Source organism: Bison bison, unplaced genomic scaffold, assembly GCF_000754665.1.
Source record: "Bison bison bison isolate TAMUID 2011002044 unplaced genomic scaffold, Bison_UMD1.0 scf7180017864079, whole genome shotgun sequence".
Lineage (NCBI taxonomy): Eukaryota > Metazoa > Chordata > Mammalia > Artiodactyla > Bovidae > Bison > Bison bison.
Window position 1 is genome coordinate 1,253,464 of NW_011494651.1, and position 20,666 is coordinate 1,274,129.

The 20,666-nt window shown below is 55.5% G+C and overlaps 1 protein-coding gene across 2 annotated transcripts in view; it reads left to right on the forward strand.

Moving 5' to 3' along the window:
* The first annotated feature begins 11,189 nt into the window (after positions 1-11,189).
* FBLN1 (fibulin 1) overlaps positions 11,190-20,666 on the forward strand; it is a 68,666-nt gene continuing 59,189 nt past the window's right edge. For both annotated transcript variants that reach the window (XM_010837612.1, XM_010837613.1), the window contains exons 1-3: positions 11,190-11,385; positions 17,378-17,513; positions 19,794-19,965. In XM_010837612.1, coding sequence (XP_010835914.1) covers positions 11,297-11,385; positions 17,378-17,513; positions 19,794-19,965 — 397 coding nt within the window. In that variant the 5' untranslated portion in view covers positions 11,190-11,296. The remainder of the gene's footprint in view (positions 11,386-17,377; positions 17,514-19,793; positions 19,966-20,666) is intronic.

Below are 20,666 nucleotides of genomic sequence, written 5' to 3' on the forward strand. Positions count from 1 at the left end.
TGGCTCCCCAGCCCTGACTGATGGTTTACTGCCGTCTTCTTCCTGGAGCAGGTCCTCACTTGAAGTGGGTAAAGAAGCCTCTCTTCTTTGCACCCTGATGAGAACGCCTGTATCTTTGGGGAGGTCCCTCTCTTGAATTTCAACAAGTTTGGTATGGTTTGGGGTGAGAGAAGGGGAGAGATCTGCCAGGTTCCTTTCTGTACCTGCAAACTCAGACAGTGTAAGGTTCCCGGAGCCTTGGAAGGCTGGCAGAGACACTGTCCCCACCCCCGTAGGGGGCCTGGAGGAAATGTGTAGTTTAAAAGTGATCGCGGAAAAAGCCTTGATGGTGAGCCTTTGAGCTAATCTTCGGCCACTCCTCTGGTGACCAGGCCACGGGAAGGCAGAGGGGCACTGCACTTTTACGAGCCGGGGGGCAGAGCGGGAACCATCCATCTGTCCTGCATCCTTTTGTCTGTGCCGTTGGGCTTTCCTGAGAGCCAGTGAGGAAGGGAGTAAGAGAGGAGGAGGGTGTTGGGAAAGACGGTTGTGTTTTCTCCAAGACTTTCTTGGCCCCTGGCTCCAGCTGGGCTGCCTTTCCAACTGATTACAGAGAACGTCGCTGGGAGGAGAACAAAGGGGAGAGAGGACTTGGCTTGAAAACACGTGGCTGCACCGCGGCTGCTCCTGGAGTTTCCCACTCGGTGGTGGGGGCTGGACAGGCTGAGGGGGCTGCAGGAGAATGAGACTCAGGGTGTCTCGGGGGCGGCGCCAGGGCCTCTTCTGGGGGGCCACAGCTCCAGGTTACGCCCCTTCCAGCACTGCCCGGGGCCACCCCAGCTTGGTGGTACCCTGATGGTGGTGGGGGAGGAGGGTGCTCACTCCCCTCTGGCACCCAGCAGGCTTCCAGGAGAGCTCATTTGTGGAACTGACAACAGCTTTGCCTGTCGTCCCTCAGAGAAGAACCACGGGATGACCTGGTTTCTCATTTGTAAAATGGACATAACAGAAACTGACTTTTTAGGTCTCTTTGAGGATTGAGGGGGCTTCCCAGGTGGCTCAGTGGTAAAGAATCTGCAAAGCAGGAGATACCGATTCGATCTCTGGGTCGGAAAGATGCCCTGGAGAGGGAAATGGCAACCCACTCCAATATTCGTGCCTGGGAAATCCCGTGGACAGAGGAGCCTGGCGGGCTGCAGTCCATGGGGTCGCAAAAGAGTCAGACACGACTGAGCATGCAGGAGCACTGTGGGCAAGACCATAGGAGGATGCCTGTCGTGGGGGCTGTGTTATTATTACTTGTTGTATGTGTTGTCCCCTTCCTAGAGTAGGACAGTGTCCTTCCCCCCAAGACTGCTCTACTAAGACTGCACGTCCCCAGCCAGGAGCTGGGAGGGAGGCAGCCGTATTGGTAAAGATCACGCAAAGTGGGCCCAGCTGGCCTCCTTAGGCGTTTGATCATCTATATGCAGGGTATCTGCTGAGGGCCAGGTCTGTGCCAGACACTGTTCTAGGTCCTGGGGATACGGCAGAGAGGAAGAGAGACCGGAGCCTTCTGCCCATGGGCGGTAACTTCCAGCAGATCCTGAAAAGTAGACGATTACAAACCAACTCCAGCTGGGAATGAGTCAGGGAAGACTTCCTGGAGGAAGTGGCATGCAAACTGGGATGTGAAGGAGCAGATGGGGGGTGGGGAGGGTCACCAGGCAAAGGGAACAGCGTGGACAAAGGTTGAGAAGGTGAGAGAGAACGTGGGGCTTTCAGGAGTTCTGTCCCCTCCTCGTGCTTGGGGAGCTTCCTCAGAAGCCCCCTCCCCAACATCCTTCAGACAGCCCCCGCCATTCCTCTGAAGCGGGGGTGGGGGGTGGGGGGGTCTCTGTGAGCAATGGATGCGGTGGGTGGAGCAACTTTGCAGGAAAACAATTCTAATAGGACACACGAGTATTTTGCCAGTATATCTCACGCAATAAAAGGTTTGCAAAACATCAGATCGTAACAGTTTAATTAATAAATGCTTGTGCAGGCTTCACTTGGTCTCAGTTTCCTCGTAATGGTTTCAAATGAAACTGAGGTGGGCGGGTACCTATTAGGTCAACTTTCCTGGGGTCAGAGACCCTTCAGCCTAGAGGGGAGCTTAGCGCTGAGACAGTGTGGCGCTGAGGGCAAGCCGTATGTCCCTGGTCATCCAGCTTGCAGCAGGCACGGCTGGACCGGACACTGTGCCCTGTGGCCGACACTCTTTCTTTTGGTCACCGCCTTTAACCCCCAAGGCTGGTCCTAACAAGAGGCTGGGGCGGGAGGGAACCGGCTGCCTGCATGTTATCAGGAGGGTCCTATGCCAGCCCACCCAGGGGTGGGAGCTGGCACTCGACCAAGGTTAGGAGACTGGACCCGAAAGTGACCCGCCCGAGAGAACTTGACCGACTCCCACAGCCTTTCTGCTCTGTTTCCTTAAATGTGGAAGGAATGCTCTCTGCTCTAGGAAATTATTATAATTGAAGTCTTTTACATTTAGTCACTAATTTAGCGCTGTCAGCAACCCCATGAAGTAGGTACAGCTGTTGTTTCCATTTTAATGCTGGGTTCCCAGGTGGCTCAGTGGTAAAGAATCCACTTTTGATGCTGGAGACACAGGTTCGATCCCTGGGTTGGGAAGATCCCCTGGAGAAGGAAATGGCAACCCACTCCAGTATTCTTGCCTGGAAATTCCCACAGAGAAAGGAAACCTGGTGGGCTACCGTCCAGGGTCGCAAAGAGTCAGACGTGACTTAGAGATTGAACAACAGCAAGGGGCCAGAGCGGTTACTCCAGCGGGCGACATGACCCAAAAGGAAGAACAGGTTCAAACAAAAAAATACTGGCTCAGCCCATTAGCGTGAAACACTCTGCGCTCTGGCATTTCAGAGCCAGTCCTGGGAACCAGTCCTGGCTCACGACAATGTGCGTCGTCAGTAGAGGACACGGGACTCCGTGCTCCTAACCACTCGACTGGACGGACACTTCAGTCCCTGAGCGCTCCTGTTGCCGAAAGAGTGTGGAACCCGGCTGCTCGCCCCCCAAAAGCCAGTAAACAGGGCAGTTTGGTGGAAAGGAAAGTTTGCTTTATTTTTGGTGCCCGCAACTGGACAGGGGCAGGGCAGACATCTATCCGAAGGCCAACTCCTCCCCTCCACTGGCAAACTGTGGGCAAGAGCTTTAATAGACAGAAGTGGGGAGGGGGGTAGGCTACACGCGGAAACAGCACAGTCAGCTCTGACGGTCATCTTCACATTGGTCATCGGTGGTCTGACCGACGTCATCTTGCTTGTTTTAGGTACACTTAATCTTCAGTTCCAGGGTCCATTTGTTCCCATTTCTTTGAGGCCAGTTCTCAGAATTGTGGCAGCTTCTGTTGTGGGTACAGTCTGGTCATCATGTAGTTAACTTCTGCCTGGGGCTTCAGTATCAATAAGACAGCTCGCAGGATATGGCTCAGAATATTATCTAGTCCTTGAGAAAGAACCGGCGGTCCTTGACTGCGCCCGCTGACCACACGATTACTCTCTGGTCTCCTCTGACTGCTTCCCTCTGCCTCTGTGTTTCTCATTTCTCTGATTGAACTTCTTTGACTCAAGTTTTCCACAGAGCGGAGGCAGGCAGAGGACGTGGTGGGGAAGGGGAGGAACTTAAGGTCCTGCTCCGTCTCGCTGTGTAGCCGAGGGGCTCGTTTGAAAGGACAGCTGTTTTCCATGGCGGGGGGCCAGATTCCCGCTGGCTCTGTCCCTGACTTCCTGGGGGATCCCGTGCGCACGGGCACCTGGTTACCCCTTCCCCACACCAGGGGCCGAGAGCCAAGGTGGTGAGCCTCCAGCCTCTGCCCCATCTTCCCATGGCCGTCTTCCCTGTGCACCTCTAGGGACACCTGTCCTAGGACTTAGGACTCACCCGGATAATCCCGGATGATGTCATTGGGAGATCCTTAGTTACATCTGCAAGGACCCTTATTCCAAATAAGGCTACACTCTTAGGTTCCAGGTGTCGGGACATGGACGTGTCTTTTCTAGGGGATGCCTCTGAAGCCACTATACACCCTTGAGAGTAAGCTCAGAAACGGATGCGCTAACAAGAAGTCCGTGGGGCCCTCTGCCACGGTGACTGTGACGCGTGAGAGCAGGACTCCGGTGGCTCTCGGGTGGGCGGCAGGGGGTCCATAATACTGGAACTCAGAGGTTAGCGGCAGGGAGCCCTCTGTGAAAAGACCTGGGGAGGAGCGTTTGGGCAAAGGGGAAGGAAGGCGTACACGGGCCCCCCGGGGGGACCAGGTGTGTCAGAGGACCACGGGATGGAGTGAAGGGAGGGGAGGCGGGTGGGGCCAAAGCAGTTTGTGCAGGGCCTTAAAAGCCAGGCTTCGGACTGTGGATTTTATCCCAATGCCCCAGTGCTGGAGGCTCTCAAGCAGGGGGATGACATCCCTTGACTCATGTTTTCAGCAGCCCCTCTGTGTGCTGCATGGTAGATGGATCGCAGGGAGACTAGAGTGGAGGCTGAATAAGCCGGCGGGGTGGTGGTGGGGAAGGCTCCTGCAGGGTCCAGGGTGGAAGATGCCCTGGAGAGGGTAGTGGCCTGGGGGCTGGGGAGAAGCGGACAGAGCTGGAGAGTTGGGGAGGTCGAGTGGACAGGACTTGCTGTGGGCTTGATGTGGACGGTGAGGGAGCTGGAATCATTCAGGCTGACCCAGTTATTTTGGCCTCAGCCTCCGGACGCAGGATGACTGCTAATTACTGAGGTAGAGAAGCGGGACGGGGGTGGGCCTCGGAGTCCCAAGTGGACACTTTAAGTCTCCTGTTAGACGTCCGGGTGGAGCCTGGACAGACAGAAATGAGGGAGTCTCAGCCCATAGGTGAGGCTGGACGAGACCACCCAGGGAAGTGGGTTTGGAAGAAGAGAGAATAAGGGGCGGAGGCACTGAGCCCCACAGGCAGTTTGAGGAGGGAAGAGCCATGAGAGGACCCCTCCCCAGGGGCGCCCCCAGGGCCCGGGGTGGCAGCTAGGAGGCTGCCAGGGCTGGCTTTTAGAGGCCAGCTCTCAGAGTGTCTTTGTGCTAATGGCTTGAACCAGTATTTTTCTTTTCTTTTTTTATGAGCCTGTATTTGTTTTGAACCCATTTTTCCTTCTGACTTGTGTTGCCTGCCTGAGTGAAAAGTCCTGGAAGTTTTGTTAACCTACATGTGCTTCTCGTTTTGATGTGAGCCTTCTCTCCGAAACCGGCTGCACCTTTTCCATCATTGGTATGACCACCCCCACCTTGGGCACAGAGAGGCCAAGCAGGGTGGCTGTGGACAGACAGCTGCTTCGTGGCAGCACCAGGATGTGAACATGGGCAGCTTGGCTCGCTTGTCGTGTTCCGAAAGCAGGACGCGGAACAAACCGCCTCACTCGTCTTTCCATCTGAAAAGTCTCCCGTATTTCTAACTCCAGCTTCAGGGAGGAGCCACCGTTTCTGGTCTTACGGTGGGTGGGTGTCAGCTTTAGAGTCACAGCTGGATTCGAATGCTGCCTCTGTTTGTCCCGTGGCCTCGGGCAACACGCTTCATCTCTTTCCATCCTCTGTGTCCAAGGTTGCTCAGATCACACGAGATCATTCATCTGTTCGTCTCTTCCTGGACACTTCTGGCTCTGGGATGGCCACGGGTCCGGGGGCAGAATGAGTCTCCTGTCTAGCCCTTGTGGCACAGAGACACATACAGTTAATTACTTGTGCTAAAGTGCTGGAAAGTTTGGGGAGCAAAGAGACCACGAAAGGAAAGGCCTCTGCCCCATGTTTGCACGTGTGCGTGGGTGTGTGTTGGGAGGTGGGGGTGGTGGTTAGGGAGGACTTCCTGGAGGAGAGGGCCTTTGAATGGGTGTGAATGAGCTAGTCCAAGCAGAGGAGTGGACCCAAGACCCCCAGCCTGGCAGAGCTTCAGTTTCCAAAGGCCGGGTGCAGAGGATACTTGACAGGTGTGCACACGTGCTCTGAGAGGTGAGAGGGGAAGCAGAGGATTTGGGTCCTGCAGGGGGAGATGCTGGAGAGATGGGGCAGAAGGAGGATGGCCCGCACGTCCACGGGGGTTGGTCCAGGAGCTCACGTGAGCTGCCTGGAGGGAGCAACATGGAGTGGGCTTCTCGTCACCTTCTCAGGGGTGTGCCGTCTGGTCCTGTCTCTCGCCGCCTCCTCTCAGCTGGTTCTCTATCTGAGACCCCGTCTCTCTGCTGGGGGCTGATGTCCGGGGGTGTGTGGGCACCAGCTGTTCTTATGTTAGGGACGGGACTGGAGCCATAAGAACAGCCTCAGCGCCCCCTGCTTCCTCCCGGGAAGGCTGGGGGCCTCGAGGAGGGAGATGGGTCAGTCCTCATCCTCGGCCGCAAAGGGACACAGAGGCCCTGGGACACAACCAGGAACAGTCTCCTGGCATCTCCCTGGGTTGTTACCTCCTTGAAAACAGAGTCCTGATTCTGGAGCCCACACCCCAGGGTCAGAGAGAGCCTGGCACATGGACGAGCCCTAAGAGGGGTGTCTGCTGGCTCCCAGGCTTGGGAGGTGGGAGGGGCCCTGCAGGGGGTGGGAATGGGCTGAGTCTGGCATGATTCTGTCTGGTTGGAATTTCCCGTTGGCATCTCATTGCAGCTCAGGCTTCCCAGCTATGCAGGTCCTACACACCATGGGGACCCCCTCCCACTCTCTGCTGCAGCTTCAGGCAGTGCTGTGCGGCAGCTGGGGTGCGAGCCTTGCTTTAACTCTTCATTTTCCCAAATGAGGGGATTAAAATAAAACCAAGTAGAGAGCTAAGCAACCACCGTCTCGTATCTCAGCATTCCATGTGCGTGAAGGGCTTTCTGATGCCCCATGTTTTGGAAGGACAAGGTCTCGGGATTCCATCTTTGTGGTTCTCATCCACACAGTCAGATTGCAGGGACCGGAGATGAAAACTGTGCTTTGCTGAGGTTTCTTCTTGGAGAGGGAAGCGACCCAAGGTAGAACATTCCAGACTCGCCCGAAGCTCCACTTCTCTCTAAAGAGCACTTCCTGCCCAGGACGGGTGTTGAGTGACCAGTGAGTGCGTGGTGGGCGTGAGCGAGTGGCATCGCTCCCAGGGTTGGGGACCGAAGTAGCCGTGACGGCCTTGTCGCTTCAGGTTGCTCTCATGGCATGATTTAGGAAGGTGGCTCAGACACGGAGGCTGTGCCTGAGGTTTCTTCTGTTTTATACCCTTTGGGAGATGCTTTCAGGGTCTGCTGGTGGGAGTGGTGGGCCTGATGCCGTTGGCTGCTGCGGAAACCCTTGGTACCGGTGAGGTGTAGCATCAGGTGGGGCTGACACCTCGGTTCTCTTCTTGCCTCCCGCCCGGCCTAGCCATGTGCCCTATGACAGAGTGGGGCCACAGCCTAGAATTCCGTCCCTCTTTCCCCTTCTGCCGATGGTGCCGAGTCCTTGCTGAGTGTGGGTGGGAGAAGTGATGCCGGCAGGGGGCTCTCCCATCACCTCCAGAAAGCAACAGTAACAGTTTGAAGGAAGGGTTTTTGTTTAATGTTGGGTGCTCAGCTCCTCAGAACAACAATTATGGGACACTTACCCAAAGTAATTTTGACCCAAGGATGCATACGTAACTAATGTCCATAGGACATAAGGAAAGATAGCATGTCGCACTCAACCTGGTTTCAGTGGAGTAGCCAAGTTGGGGACCTTTAGAATCTGAAGACAAGGTGGGTTGAAGATGTTCAATCCAGAGCTGTATATTTCTGTAGTGAAATATCAGAAGTGATGTAGATGCCCAGAGACGGGGCGTGGGCTGGAGACAAAGCTACTTCTACCCAACAGTGTGACGTGCCTGGCATGGTGGCATCAGCAGCAATTTAAGGGGGTGAGGGGTGGGGGTGGGAGGGCTGGGACCCTTCCGTGTGGGGCTGTTATGAGGAAGACAACAGTGTTCTGTCTGCTCTGACCTCTGCCGAGTGACCGTCCCGCCTCGCCGTGGGCTCCCCGTGACCCCTCTGATGGGGGAGTGCTTGGGGGGGCACCTCCCACCCGAGGAGGGTATGCTGACCCCCCGCTGGGAGTTCCAGCTCTATGGCTTGGAGCATTCTGGGGACATTCCAAGTTTCTGGATTGAGGGAAGAACTTCACATTTTATTGTTCTACTGAGAATAAGCTGCAAAGTGCTCAGGGCTCCCCAGTGGGAATCATTTCCAAATGTTTCTGCAGTTTGGGGCACAAAGTTCTTGCCCTGCTGAGCCAGCTGCGGGAGTCTGAGCTTTCTTTCCCCACGCTCACCTTTTTCAGAGTTGAGGGAGGCGTAGGAGCTACCCCCCGTACCCCAGCCGTTCTGCACCCCAGGACGGGGCCATGTTGCCCCCATTCCTCACGGGCAACAGCAAGCAGGTTTCCTTTGTTCCTTTCACATGTCCTGCAGCCACTGTTTACTGGAGCTCCCTGTGTGCTCGAACTTTATAAGCTCTATCCGTCTCCTCAGCCACTTTGCAAAGGTATTGTGAGCCCCCATTTTGCTGCTGAGGAAGCCGTGGTTCAGAGAGCTGAAGCGTCCTGCCCAGGGAGGGTCACAGAGCAAGCAAGCGTTGAACCTGGGATCGGATCCCAAGCCTGTTTGGCTCCAAAGCTGATCCTCTTCCTACTCAACCCTGTCGCTGCGAAGGGCCAGCTTTGAGCTGAGGTCCGGGATGAGAAGCAGGCCCAGCTCTGCGTGGGTGGGAGGGCGAGGCAGACACATGTTGTCAATGGAGAGTTTGCTCCGGGCCGGGCTGCTGGCAGGAGGGCTACAGGAGGCGGGGAGAGGCTGGATGGGGCAGGGGCGGGGTTGGCCAGGGCTGGAGGCGCTGTGAGAGCCCCAGGGGGCAAGGCCGCAGGCAGGAGAGCTACGTGGGGCCTGCGGGGGTTGGGCTGCGGGGGGACAGCACAGGGGATATTGGCCTCAGCGTCCGGCCACGTGGCTGGTCACTCATCCTGTGAGTGAACCACGGGCATCGTATCTACGACAGGTCAGGTCTGGTGTTTCGTGAAAACTTTTCTTAAAATCAATTGGAGCAAAAATGAAGGAAGGAAGGAAGGAAGGAGTGGGACCCCTGGAGGTCATCCCCGCAACCGGAAGTCTCCCCCCGTTGGGGAGCACTCATTTGAGAAGCCAGTGACACTCACTTTATTACTATCTGGGCCCCAGCACACAGTGTCCCCCACAGTCACCAAACGGCTTTGAGGGGGAGCGTGGAGGGGGACAGCCGTGATGGGGAGGGGTCAGGTGGCTGGGGGGCTGTGGGCCGGCAGGCTTTGCTCTGGGATGGACCGTCACCCTTGATCAGGCCCTGGGGACTCCCACTGCCAGGCTGGGGTTGGGCGGGTGGATCTTCTGCTCAGCGCTCCCCAGAAGGCCTGGGATGGGGGTCCTGGGGTCACCGTCCGGGGACTTGGCGAGGCCCTTTCTTCTCCATTTGCAGCAACATGGATGGCCCTCGAGATGGTCACACTGAGTGAAGTAAGTCAGGCAGAGGAGGGAAAATCCGTGACATCCCTTGGATGTGGAATCTAAAAAGAAATGATACAAACGGACTTATGAAGCAGGAAGAGACTCACAGACTTAGAAAACAGATTTATGGTTGCCGGGGGTGGGGAAGGGATAGCTAGGGACTTTGGGAAGGTCATGTACACGCTGCTCTATTTAAGATGGATATCAAGAAAGACATTGCATAGCACACGGAACTCTGCTCAATGTTATGTGCCAGCCTGGATGGGAGAAGGATTTGGGGGAGAATGGATACGTGTTTATGTATGGCTGAGTCCCTTCACTGTTCACTTGAAACTACCACAGCATTGTTAATTGGCTGTACCTCAATGCAAAATGTTTTTGGTGTTAAAAAATAAATGAATAAAAAGCAATTTAAGAGGAAACGGCCTGTGCAGCCCCTGGCTCTTCATGCCGGTGTGGACCACACTCACTAGGTCTTCTGGGGGTGACCACTTGCTGCCTCAGGGCTCCAGGCACAGTTTCTCCCCAGTGGCGGTCGAGGTGGCCGTGGGCAGGTGGTCACAGCTGGTGTTACTGGACACATTGGCCTCAAGCTGAGTCCAGGAGTGGCCCTCTCTTCTGGGGCCACCTTGAGGGTTGGGCCTTAGAAGGACGGTGGGCTCAAACAGAACACCCATGGCCCTTGGTGCCAGGAAACGGTGCCAAGCGTGGTGGGATTTACCCCATGGGGTGTGCGAAAGCCAGCCGTGAGAAAGCATGTTCCATAAAGTCCAATTTTGAAATGTCCTGCCCAGAAGTGACCTTCTGCCCAGGTGCACAGACGGTTGCCCCTCTCGGCCTCTCCTGGCCGTGAAAGGAACTGGGGCTGAGGGCACCCTGGTGCTGGGCGGCTCCTCCCTTTGGTAACCATGGGGTCCTCTCCATCTGTGAGCCGGGGGGCCCGTCATGGGGCCAGTGCAGCCGTGAGGGCGTGGGTGTGCCAGTGGCCATCTTTCCTTTTTGTAAGCAAAGAGGCGAATCTGTGATAAGTCTGGGGCAGAAACTGTCACCAGCTTCAGTTCTGAGGTCCTAGCAAGTGGCAATGATGGTTAAATGAGAACGCAGAGTGGGTCTTAGAAATGCAGGCTCCTTGCTTCCCCCCGGAGCAGGCTTGGCTGCAATTGAAGCACCTGGATTTCTGTTCCTTCCCCCTGGGTACCCTCCCCCCGGGTGTCCCCCAGGTGCCCTCCCTCCGGGTGCCCCCACCCTGGGTGCTTCCCCCCAGGTGCCCTCTCCCTGGGTACCCTCCCCCCGGGTGCCCTCCCCCTGGGTGTTCACTGTCCACTCTCGGGGGAAGCCTTCCTTGGTTGTCCCCGTTTGGGGGACGCTCCAGGCCTCCTCCATTCTGCCCTGTTGTCTTTAGTGAGACAAACCGTCTCTGAGCCCCGCAGGAGTGGGTCGGTCGTGTCCTGGATACCCTGAGCACCGGGCTGCCTGTGTCCCCAGCCTCTGGCCCTGGGGCAGGGATCCTGGGTGCTGAGCCGCAGCCCTGACAGAACTGTTTTGGGAAGATCGTGGTTGAGGTGTCAGGCCTTTCCAGGAGGAGCACGCTCCTGGGTCTCCCAGCCCCAGCCCCAGTGGAGTTTTCAGGATGTGCTTGTCGAGTGACTGAAGGGTGCTTCAGCATCACCCTGGGATGCTGTGTGCAGATGGTGCGGCCGGGAGTGGGGCTCCCTCAGCCACCCAAGGGAGGCTGCCCATCCCAGGGGCCCTGTGGGGTGTGTTGAGTCGCCTGCCGCCTGTCACTCTGTTCTCCTCCCTGCACAGCGGGCGCAGACGTCTCCATGGAGGCCTGCTGTGCAGACGGACATCGAATGGCCACCGAGCACAGGGCGTGCTCGCTGCCCTACGCCTCGGAATCCAAGGAATGCAGGTATGTCTGCCAGCACTTCACCAGAAGAACGCTCCTGTAGACAAAAGCAGGAGAGGAAGGGAGAGTGGGTGGCAGACCCCCGGGGGGAGGCTAGGTGCCAGGGCCAGGCTGTGGGCTGGGGGGTGCAGTGGGCTGCTGACCCCTGCCTCCCTCCCTCCTCTGTGCCCCCACGGTCCTCTTACATGTCTCCGCTCACCCTTCCCCCGCCTCCCTGGCATTATCGGGGCATCCTGACATTTCACCAGGCTGCACGCAAGAAGATCTGGGTTTGCAGCCCTTGCTGCCACAGCTGGGCACTGTGACCAAGTCACCCAGAAAGCGGGTGGTTACTGGGGGCAGGTGAGGTCATGTGATCTCAAAGCACTGGAAGTGCTTTGCCAGTAAAAGCACGGCCACTTTCAGACCCCGACACCCAGACGAGCCAGTCCCAGACCAAAAGTCCTCCTAGGCCGTTTTCCACTTTATGCGGTAGCCAGCGTCTGGATCAGCTATGTTTATTCCTCTCTCTCTAAATTAACTCAAGCTCCTTCAAAGTTTTGGGAGGACGTAAGCTTAGAAGTGGCTTCCCTGGTGACTCAGCGGTACAGAATCTGCCAGCAGTGCAGGAGACCCAGGTTCGATCCCTGGATTGGGAAGATCCCCTGGAGAAGGAAATGGCAACCCACTCCAGTAATCTTGCCTGGAGAATCCCCATGAACAGAGGAGCCTGGTGGGCTACAGTCCATGGGGTAACAAAGAGTCAGACACGACTGAGGCAACTGAACACCTGACTGGAAGCTTATAATAAGTGATAAATACATGTCATGTCAATCATCACTGTCAAAATAATATAAAAATAATAACAAGTCTTTAGGAAGCACCTACTTTGTGCTAGGCATTTGCTGCCCAGCATCTCGTTTAACTCTGTTACTAAGACCCATTTTACAGATGAGAAAACTGAGCTTTCCCCCAGAGTGCTCAACTGGAGGCTTTAGGACTTGGACCCAGATCTGCTTGCCTGGGGAGCAGAGGTTGGGAGGCGAGGGTATGAACATGTTCCATCACATGCCATCCGTTCCTGCTCTCTGCCCCTGGTCCGAGCCAAGGCAGCTCTGACCTGGGGGTGCTGGATGGAGAGCTGCCACAGACAGAAAGAATGCACAGGGGAGGCTCGTCCGCCTCGTTCTGGAGTCCTGCATTTGTGTTGGCATCGAGCATTGAGAGGCTGCTGCCTGCCAGCAGTGACGGAGGATGTAAAGCTCCATTGAGGAAATTCTTGAAAAGTCGAAAGCATTATAGACCAAACAAGGGAAGGAGAGAAGAGGGCGCTCGGATTGTCTGAACTGAGTGGGAGACTGTGCCATGAGGATTTACGGCGTGTCTGATGAGTAAGAGCTGAGATCTTGGCGTGAGGCTTTGCGCTAGAAATGTCAGAGGGTGGCTGGCAGTTCGGGGCGAAGCTAGCTGGTGAGCGCCAAACATTCTGTTTACAGACTGGGCCAGAAAGGCAGACAGGCCCTGGGGACCCATCGGGCTTGCTTTCAGGCTGTGTGACTTGAGCCAGCTTGGACCCTTGGTTTCCCCAAATGTTAAACCAGGACAGTGATGATGACCGAGGGGAGGGAATCAGCCAGGACCACCACCCTAGGCAGAAGAGTATACTCGTCTGCTCAGGCCACCAGCACAGACACCTCTGCCTGGGCGGCTTAAACCACAGACATTTACTGCCTCACAGTCTGAAGACAGCCGTCTGAGATCCTAGTTCCTCCTGACACGTCTCTCCTGGGCTTGGAGATGCCACCTCTCCCCACGTCCTCATGTCTTCTCTCTCTGTGTGTTTCTGTCCTAGTCTTTCTTTTTTAAAAAACATTTTTATTAAAAAAAATTTTTTTTTGGCTGAAGCTCGCAGCATGCAGGATCTTAGATCCCCAACCAAGGCTCAAACCCGTGCTCATTGTAGAAGAAGAACAGAATCCTATCCACTGGGCTGCCAGGGAAGGCCCCACAGGTTCAGTGTTTTTAATGAAGGGAGAGAAGGGAGAGAGCAGGTCAGAAATCAAATCTGGTTTATGAGGGTGCTCTTACAAGTTAAAGGGTACAGGAAACAAGAACCACCAGCCACCTGGTCACTCAATAATTCCAGCGTTATTTTTCTCCTTCAAAGTGGTATTGTGCCAGGCCCTCCGGTTTTAAGTTTTCATTCATTTGGCAAATCTTGATTGATCCCTGGTGCTGTTCTAAGCTCGGGGTAAAGAGAATGGGATCACATAGGTGGGCAGGCCCCAGGCCGAGCCCTCCTGGGCAGAGCTGGGGGAGGAAGGCACCCAGGGTTCTGTGGTGCCCAAGAAGCCCAGGGTAGACGCTCTGGTAGGTGAGGGGATCGGAGAGGACTGCAGGGGCCCCGGCACCTCCCAGCACACATGGGTTCTAGCCGGGCACGTGTGGCTTCTGCCCAAGCCTCTGACACGTGGCACATTTGGGGGTGATCAGGAGAGACGGCAGATGACGTTTCAATTCAGGCTTTGCCGTGCATTCTAGTCTCAACCAGATATGGTTGGCCTCGAGACCCAAATGTGGTGGTGGTTTAGTTGCTCAGTCGTGTCCGACTCTTGTGACCCCATGGACTGCAGCCCGCCAGGCTCCTCTGTCCGTGGGATTCTCCAGGCAAGAATACTGCAGTGGGTTGCCATTTCCTTATCCAGGGGATCTTCCCGACCCAGGAATTGAACCCGGGTCTCCTCCATTGCAGGCAGATTCTTCACTGACTGAGCTATGAGGGAAGCCCAAATATAAATTTGCCTAAAACTTTGGGTTGAATGCAGCCCACAAGGGAATTTGGATCCACATGGAGTTCACAAGTGGTGCTAGTGGTAAAGAACCTGTCTGCCAATGCAGGAGACCTAAGGGACGTGGGTTCGATCCCTGGGTAGGGAAGATCCCCTGGAGGAGGAAATGGCAACCCGCTCCAGTATTCTTGCCTGGGAAATCCCATGGAGAGAAGGGCCTGGCGGGCTATAGTCCATAAGATTGCAAAGGGTCAGACATGACTGAGTTGACTTAGCATGTTAGCATGGAGTCGAAACCTAAGGCGGATCCTGAGCTGATGTTTCTCAATCCACCAGTCACTCTCTGATCCCCTTCATGTATTTCACTAATTGTACTGAGGCTCTCCTGGAGGAGATGGGGGTAAATCAATGAACAAAATAAGCAAAATCTCTTCGGAGGATGCAGACGATGACATGGTAAAGTCTCTGGTTTGTAAGAAGGCATGAGGTGCCTTCTTTCCCTGGGAAAGCCCAGGGACAAGAGGCCGGGTCTCCTTTCAGAGAGAGATGTTTGAGGGACCTTGCTGAGTTTACGGTTTCAGATAGAGATGTTTGAGGGCACCTTGCTGAGAATGGGTGTCTCACCAGGGCCTGAAGGACGCGAGCAAGCCAGCCAGGTGAATGCAAGATCGCATGTCCAAGTCGAAGGGCAGTAAGGGGAGAGCGGCTCCAAATCCGCCTGCAGTGCTGGAGACTCGGGTTTGATCCCTGGGTCAGGAAGATCCCTGGAGGAAATGGTAACCCACTCCAGTATTCTTGCCTGGGAAATCCCACAGACAGAGGAGCCTGATGGGCTACAGTCCATGGGGTTGCAAAGAGGTGGACATGAGTGAGCAACTAAACCGCTGTCCAGCTCTCCAGACGCCCAACTCTGGCCCAAGCCCACCCGCGTAGAGCTTCATAACTTCTATGCTGGAAGGACCCCAGTGTGGGAAGCTGTGCTTCCCCTCCAAGACGTCCCTCTCTCATCCCCGAAGCCTCTGCATGGGCCTGGCACACAGTAGGGTTGCAACCAAAAAACAATTTTTTTTTTAATTGCAGTAAAATATACATAATAGTCGTGTCCAACTCTTTGTGGCTCCCTGGACTGTAACCCTCCAGGCTTCTCTGCCCATGGAATTTTCCAGGCACAAATACTGGAGTGGGGTGCCATTTCCTGCAGATTGCACCGTCGTGACCATGTTTAGGGGTACAGTTCAGTATATTTGCATCACTGTCCCACCGTCCCCAGAACTTTGTCATCTTCCTAAACTGAGGCAGAAACTCCTTGTTACCCTCCCTGCCCCAGCCCATCCCTTCTGTTTCCCGTCTTCGTAAGTCTGACTCTTCTGGGTCCCTCATGCAAATGGAATCACAGTGTTTATCCTTTTGTGTCTGGCTTCTTTCACTTAGCTCTCTGTCCTCAGAGTTTCTCCGAAAACCTTGTAACACGTGTTCGGGTTTTCTTCCTGGTTGAGGCCGTGTTCAGCTCCTTCATACGCACAGACCACACTTGGCTTGTCTGTTCCTCGATGGATACTTGGGTTGCTCCCATCTTCTGGCGGTTATGAATCACGCTGCCGTGAACCTAGGTGCGCCAGTGTCTGAGTCAACTGCTTTCTATCCTTCCGGGTTTATACCCAGAGTTAGGATCGCTGGATCCTAGGCTCATTCTGTCTGAAATTTTTTGAGGAACTGCTGTGCTTCTGTACCCCTAAACTGTACCCCTAAACCAGCTAACACTCCCACCCACAGTGCACAAGGGTTCAAGTTCTCCACAACACTCATTTTTTTCTGTTCAGCCGGTAAACATCTTTGAATGAATGGATAGTTGGACCCACATCTGTTAGCTCTCCCTAACAATTTAGTAAAATACCGGTTATTTGCAAATTCACCAAGGGCATGAGCCAATGTGTGGTAACAGAGTATAGACATGTTTCATTTTCTTATGCTTCAAAGGTTGGAATTTTTTTTTTTTTTTAAACAAATTGAAGGTTTGTGGTAATTCCATGTTGTCAGATGAAGGCTAGCATTCTTTAGCAACGATGATTTTTATTAAAGTATGTTTTACTTTCTAGACATACGCTATGCACACTTTATGGGCTGCAGTACAGTGCAAGCGTAACTCTCATATGCTCCAAGGAACTAGAGAATTTGTGTGGCTCACTTTACCGTGGTGGTCTGGAGCTAAACCTGCAGTCTATCTCTGTGTGTATTGATAGATCCAGGCTGGAGCCCATGGACAGTTCTAGAAGTGTATGAGAAGCTGGGTGAGGAGCTCCAGCCCCACAGAGTGGAGGCTGGGGCCAAGGTCGCCTGGCCAGCCACACGGGGAGGCCCCACCCTCTCCGGTCCAGCGAAGGCCTGGCAGCTCTTCCTGCCCTTGTTGGCAACCCCAGAGCCAAGGTTCTCCAAGGTCTGAGGGGAGCCACGCCTGTGACCACACACCTCTTGCTCCCTCATGTCCCTTCCCTCCCTGCCTGGAGCTGTGTCTGAGGGACCACCTCTGGCAGATCCACCTTGTGGACCTTCTTCCCGGAGACCCTAGAAGGGCTAGGAGATGGGGGTGCGGCGGCCTGGGCTCACTGTTGCTACCACCCATCACTCTTGGCCGTGGCAACCTCCTCTGCCTCGCCGGAGCTATTTCCTCTGATTCTGGAACCTGGGGAGATATTAATAAAGGATGAGAGGGTCCAGACCTGAGCCAGCCCTCATCTGTTTTTTAAAATTTGTTTTTAATTCAAAAAAACCCAACTCATTGGGCTGTGCTGGGTCTTACTGCAGCATGTGGGGTCTAGTTCCCTGACCAGGTACTGAACCCTTGTCTCCTGCGTTGGGAGCGCAGAGTCAGCCACAGGACGACCAGGAAAATCCCAGCCATAATCTGATTTGTGTTATGCTGGGAACTTTCTCTGGATGAGGCTCAGTGCTCAAGAGAGATGAAGTCGGCCTGTCGAAACCACTCCCAGACACCACCGTGCATTCAGTCTTTCTAATCAAACTCTGTTGACCACCTTCCGTATGCGGGTGCTGTGTGTGTATCTTGGCGTGTCTGTGGATGAGCGGCAGGGGTGGGGGACGGAGGGGGACCCTCAAATGTGACAGGGCTGCCGTCCCCGAGGGGCTACTGCTCCCAGGCCCTGGGTACACCTGGCAGACCCTTGCAACCCCGCAGAGCCCCTGGCACATCCCACACCCTCTGCCCACAGGATGGTTCAGGAGCAATGTTGCCAGAACCAGCTGGAGGAGCTGCACTGTGCCACGGGCATCAACCTGGCCAACGAGCAGGACAGCTGCGCCACACCACGCGGCGACAACACCAGCCTCGAGGCCATGTTCGTGAAGGTGAGGACCCGCCCTCCCGGCGCAGCCATCCCTTCTGCAGTCCGAGGCCTGGGGCGCTCTCCTCCCTGCACCCCAAACTCAGGCAGCCTTTCCCTCTGAGCAGCAGGGTGTGCAAAAAGCCCTGGGGGCTGGAAGGGCCACTCAGGTCTCCCCACCAGCTCCAGTTTACCCAGTAAACTCCGGGCAACACCCCAGAGTTTCAGCATGCGGGGTCTAGTTCCCTGAACAGAGATTGAACCCGGATCCTCTGTGTTGGGTGCGCAGACTCTTAGCTCTGCCGCCCAGGCCCCTTCCAGCACTGGGACATGGGGTGAAGTGACCCAGCCCTGCCCTGAAGCCTGCCAGCGGGGGTCCCCAGCCTCCGGACCGCGTGCCGGTGCCTGCTGTTGGATCAGCGGCGGCATCAGATCAGATGTAAAGTGCACAATAAACAGTGTGCTTGAATCACCCCGAAACCATCCTCCACCCCAGTTCGTGGAAAAAGTGTCTTCCATGAAACCAGCCCCTGGTGCCGCAAAGGTCGGGGCCCACGGACTGCCAGTCCCAGGGCTTCAAACAGGGACTCAAAGGTCAGAGCATGGGTTACCTGGACTCAGGGCCTTCTGAACCCTCAATTCAAGGTAGGCATCCCCACCCCCGCCCCCAGGAGGCCCTCAAACACCTCTACTCTCCCCAGCTAGTCAGAGTTCAGAATGGGCCCCCACGTATGCCTCTGAGAACGCATGGCCTCCATAACTGCCCTAGAAGAAAAGACTGAGGTTCAGAGAGGCCCACACTCCAAAGTGACCTCTCAGCAAGGGTCCTTTCAAGATCAGCAGTGAGGCAGGGCTGGGAGCAGGGTCATCTGGCCCAGAGGGAACTCTGTCCAGAAGGTCAGCGATGAGTGGATGTCATCACCCTTGACTCCAGGTCCAGGCCAGGTCCCCGGGGCCTCTGTCCCTGTGGAAGGCCTGCATCTTTGCACGGATGTGGAGAGGTTCCTGAGAGCGTTCCGAGGTCTGAAAACTGCAAATAAACTAGGCTGTCCCTCCCTTACCACTTACGAGGGAGAAAAACAGCCCGACTAGGAGGAGCTCAAGTTTGGAAAGTTAATTAACCTGGTCATCTGGGTTTCTGGTGGAGGTGCCAGGTGACAACACTGAATTCCCTGGAAGAAAGATTTCCTGTTCCTCGTTAGGAACCCATGAAGTAATTTCAAGGAGCGATAATTGGAATGAAGTCTGGATTCCGGGAGGGAGAGTGGGGATCCTTTCTGGGGCTCGTCTTTTCACACAGAGTGGGATGTGGAGGGATATTCCACATCGAGGAGTTGGGGGTCCAGTGCCCCTCTGCCCACCCTCAGCCTTTGTGGGCTTTTCATGGGAGGAGGCTGGGTGAGCAGGGGAGCGGGGGCTGGTCAAGGGGGTTCCTGGGAGCTGGGACCTGAGATGCTTAGAGCCGGCCTCCCAGAAAGGGGGCTCTGCCTGGGTCCTCAGACTTCAGAGAAAGGCCTGGAACATTCTAACGGGTGTGGAAACTGATCACTTCGGCCAATGAGCCATTTATGTTTCCGGGAAGTATGACTCCGGACGTATGAGGTGGAGGAGGTCACTGGGGCTCCTGCTCTTCCTGGAGAATGCGAGACCCTCAGCCTCCACGAAGCTCAGGCTAAACCACCTCCCCCGCTCCTGCCACAGACCTTTGGAACGTTCTGTGCGTTTCTTAGAATGATGACCGAAATGAAGTTTTCATGTGCCAGGGGTGAATATTGTTTCCGGGCTTCAGATGTGGCTTTGGGGACCGCTGGGGCACACAGGTGACTCTGTCCCTCACCTGCTGACCAGTCTTGAGGCTCTCTTCCTGCGGTCTGAACCACCCTGCCTGGGCTGAGGAGGAGGAGACAGGTGTATATTCGTCGTTCCAGGCGTGGTAGAGAAATCTCAGAGCACGCAGAAGGCATGGACCCTTAGGGAGCCCATGTGGGAGCCCCAGGGGCCCCTCTCCTAGCCCCCCTCTCCCTGGAGGCCCTGCTGGACCGGCTGGGGTTTGGGGGGAGACAGGGGTTGTGGAGCGTGTGCTAGGATCAGCCCCTTTAAGGCACGACCTATGAGGTTCAGGGGGCAGCAAGCCTTGGGCTCAGCTGGCTTTGCTATCTCCTGGCAGCGGTTAGAAAAGGCAGCCGAGTCAGGTGTGTGTCTTCCCCGCCTGGGGAGAATTACCACGGGGGGGATGAGGGGTCCGTGGGATCCGCTGTGTCACGGGTCTGGCTTCTCCATCAAGAGTCTCTGCTTGTGTTTGCAGAGGTGCTGCCATTGCTGCCTACTGGGGCGGGCAGCCCAGGCCCAGGGCCAGAGCTGTGAGTACAGCCTCATGGTTGGCTACCAGTGCGGGCTGGTCTTCCGGGCGTGCTGCGTCAAGGGCCAGGAGACGGCAGACTTTGCCCCGGGGGACGGCGGGGACCTCCAAGAAACAGGTAAGTCCCCCTTTTCTTTCCTCTGGAGCAGGGCAGTCGGTCGAGGTTATTTAGAGAAGCAGAACCAATAGGGTGTGGGGAGAGAGGGAGAGAAGGGTTTAATTCACTGGCTCACACAGTGGGTGGCTGGCAGGTTCGAAACCTGCAGGCTGTGTATGCAGGCTGGACGCCCAGGAGAACACTCATCTTCTGGCTCAGTTCGGAAGGCCGTCTGCTAGCAGAGTTCCTTCTTGCTTGGGGGAGGCCAGTCCTTCTCTTAAGGCCTTTGCCTGATTGGATGAGGCCCACCCACTTGATGGAGGGCAGTCTGCTTTATTCAAAGTCTGCTGATTTAAGGGTCAATCTCATCTAAAACATACCATCCCAGCTGTGTCCCGACTGGTGCTGGATCAAATATCTGAGTACTGTAGCCCCACCAAGTGGACACCTAAAGCTGACCGTCACGGGTGGTGTGGGCTCGTGTGTTGACCGTTGCCTTAACTCTGCAGAGACCGGTTCTGGTTGTCAGAGCAGGTTTATGCTTCTCGCTGTCCTGGAGTGAAACCGAGGGCTTGGAATCTGGGATCTGACGAATCTGTGTTCATGTCCCTGTCCTGACGTGTATTTGGGGCAACCTGATGGATCCAGGCCTCAGTTTCCTCATCTGTGAAATGGGGACGCCTACAGTCCCACTCACTCGGGGATGAGATGGGAGAAGCGGT